Raw genomic sequence first — 1,988 nt, 5'->3', positions numbered from 1 at the left:
TACAGGCGGGTCCCATGGACATGGCCCAAATGGCCAATACTATTGGCAACGTAGAAGTTAAGGGCAGACAATGATTCTCCTAACATAGAAAATGATGGGCTAGTAATAATTGATAAAAGATTAATTTAAAGATAACGAGAGTGACGTGGCACATAAGTCACGTGACTCACACGCTTGTATGATGTATGAAAGTTCATTTTTCATATTTTCATTCAACACAGCACAGAAACACACATCTTCTCCTTTCTCTTTCCCACCAACATTCGCCGGACTTCACGCTCCTCCGTCTCCGTCACCGTCGCCGGAATGGATTTACCGAAACACCGTAACGCTCGAGCTACGTCGCTCAGAGACGCCACCGAGTCCTCTAAGATGGAAGGAACTGGTAGCTTGGACTCTCTTGAATGGACTAAGATTGAGGTTCAATTCAATTTTATCGCTCTCTCTTTTTATTGTCTAATTTTAATTATTTTTTACGGTTTTGATATTTATTGTTTTGTTTTTGCAGCCAATTTCGCGCTATGTCTCGAACGCGAATCTGGATTTCTTGCTCGAGGCGGAACAAGTTGTTGCCGAAGTACGTAACAACACCTTTGATTCTTCTTTTTTGGTTAACTTTTTTTAGATTTTTTTGAAGCATATTGAAAGTTCATCATTTGTGCATTTTGTTGTGGTAATCTAGGTAGTTTGTTTTGTTGTGTGATTTATTTGGTTTATAGTATAATGTGTTATCAATGAGCGAAATGAGATTGTAGTTAGTTCCATAATGGTTAGTTCTTAGATTTTAGGTTATATGGTATTAGCTGCATTTTCGGATAACCTGATTAGGGTTAGTAGCTCTGTTGTGTTTGTTACCACTTGTATGATTAAAGTGTGCTGAGTTTGACATGTGTAAATCTTAATTATGTGCTAATTGAGTTTTAGTGCCTGTATGAAAAATTCTGTCTCGTAGCTACTAACTGCCTCGGAACTCTGCGCATCATTCCTGCTGTTATAGAATGTGGTAATGTGGATATTGATTTGCAAAGTTTTTTTGACATCTGTTCTGTTTTGACTTTGTATGGTTGTTTGGTAAGTGTACATTATAGTTTCCGGTGTATTTGGAAACATATTAAAAAATAGTTAGGTATGACATTGCTTTAGACGTGGGTTCACATGCTTTTTGAGGCGTGTATTACATTGGACTTGGCTGCTGGTGGATGGCAGAGAACAAATGTGACATTTATCACAACTTCACAACGATGATAGAGGGCAGCCAGAAAGCGCCGAGTGGACATACTAGTATCCACAATTAGTATCCCCTTTAGGTGATAGACTAGCAACAGGGTTGTGGGGCTAATGGCTAGGATGCCAAAACTTCCTTCAACAAAGTTAAGGTTTCAGGAACTTCCCACTCCCAATTTCCTATGGGTCTTCTTTCTCTCCAAATGTGGCCTCCTTTTGTTAGTTTTGTGGGATGGCGCTTTGGTCTAAAGCAATTAATGCAGCAGCTGCCTAGGATGTTCTGCTTCGGGTGCCGCATTTGCAGTGCATTCCTTTAGAGGCAAGGAGCATGAGACAATGTATTGGAGGCTTGCGGGCTGATGTTGACAGGTCTTCAGGGTCATCTTCTGAGGATTGAATGTGTTAGCAGTTGACGAAGAGGTGGTAGTTGGGATTGGCAGTTATTGAGAGAGACAGTTACTGAGAGAGATCAAGGACCATGGAGAAATCCAGATGTGTGAATGATTGAATCTGTAATACTATGTTGTTACATAATATTCAATTTATAATGCTAAGGATTATTGTAGTAGAAGATAGTATGTAAAATAGCAAATGTACATGAAAGGAAATAAATACAAATAAAAATATATTTCTATAGCAGCTATGGATCGGACGGGAGGACACTGGACAGACAGTGATCTCGCTTGCTGCTTCCGGTGAAGGGATGCCTGACGACACTTTAGACCTTTCTTGTGACATGGGCCTTTCATATATGGTCATGAAGC

General features: G+C 39.9%; 1 protein-coding gene across 1 annotated transcript; it reads left to right on the top strand.

Annotated features, from left to right (window-relative positions):
• The first annotated feature begins 204 nt into the window (after nt 1–204).
• On the top strand, nt 205–1,982 carry LOC109340090 (phosphatidylinositol-3-phosphatase myotubularin-1-like). Its single transcript, XM_019577664.1, has 2 exons — nt 205–420; nt 509–1,982. The coding sequence occupies exons 1-2, from the start codon at nt 307–309 to the stop codon at nt 623–625; spliced, it is 231 nt and encodes a 76-aa protein (XP_019433209.1). The 5' UTR covers nt 205–306; the 3' UTR covers nt 626–1,982.
• The last annotated feature ends 6 nt before the right edge of the window (nt 1,983–1,988 follow it).

The sequence above is a fragment of the Lupinus angustifolius genome, unplaced genomic scaffold (assembly GCF_001865875.1).
Source record: "Lupinus angustifolius cultivar Tanjil unplaced genomic scaffold, LupAngTanjil_v1.0 Scaffold_134_32, whole genome shotgun sequence".
In the NCBI taxonomy this organism is placed as follows: Eukaryota; Viridiplantae; Streptophyta; class Magnoliopsida; order Fabales; family Fabaceae; genus Lupinus; species Lupinus angustifolius.
Note: the sequence above shows the minus strand (reverse complement) of the source record. Positions and strands in the feature narration are given on the sequence as shown.

What these genes read in the sequence shown, in the direction of transcription:
- LOC109340090 (XM_019577664.1), top strand. Translation starts at nt 307, where the DNA reads ATGGATTTACCGAAACACCGTAACGCTCGAGCTACGTCGCTCAGAGAC. An exon ending in TTGAATGGACTAAGATTGAG is followed by an intron (nt 421 to 508) that starts GTTCAATTCAAT and finishes TTGTTTTTGCAG; the next exon opens with CCAATTTCGCGCTATGTCTC.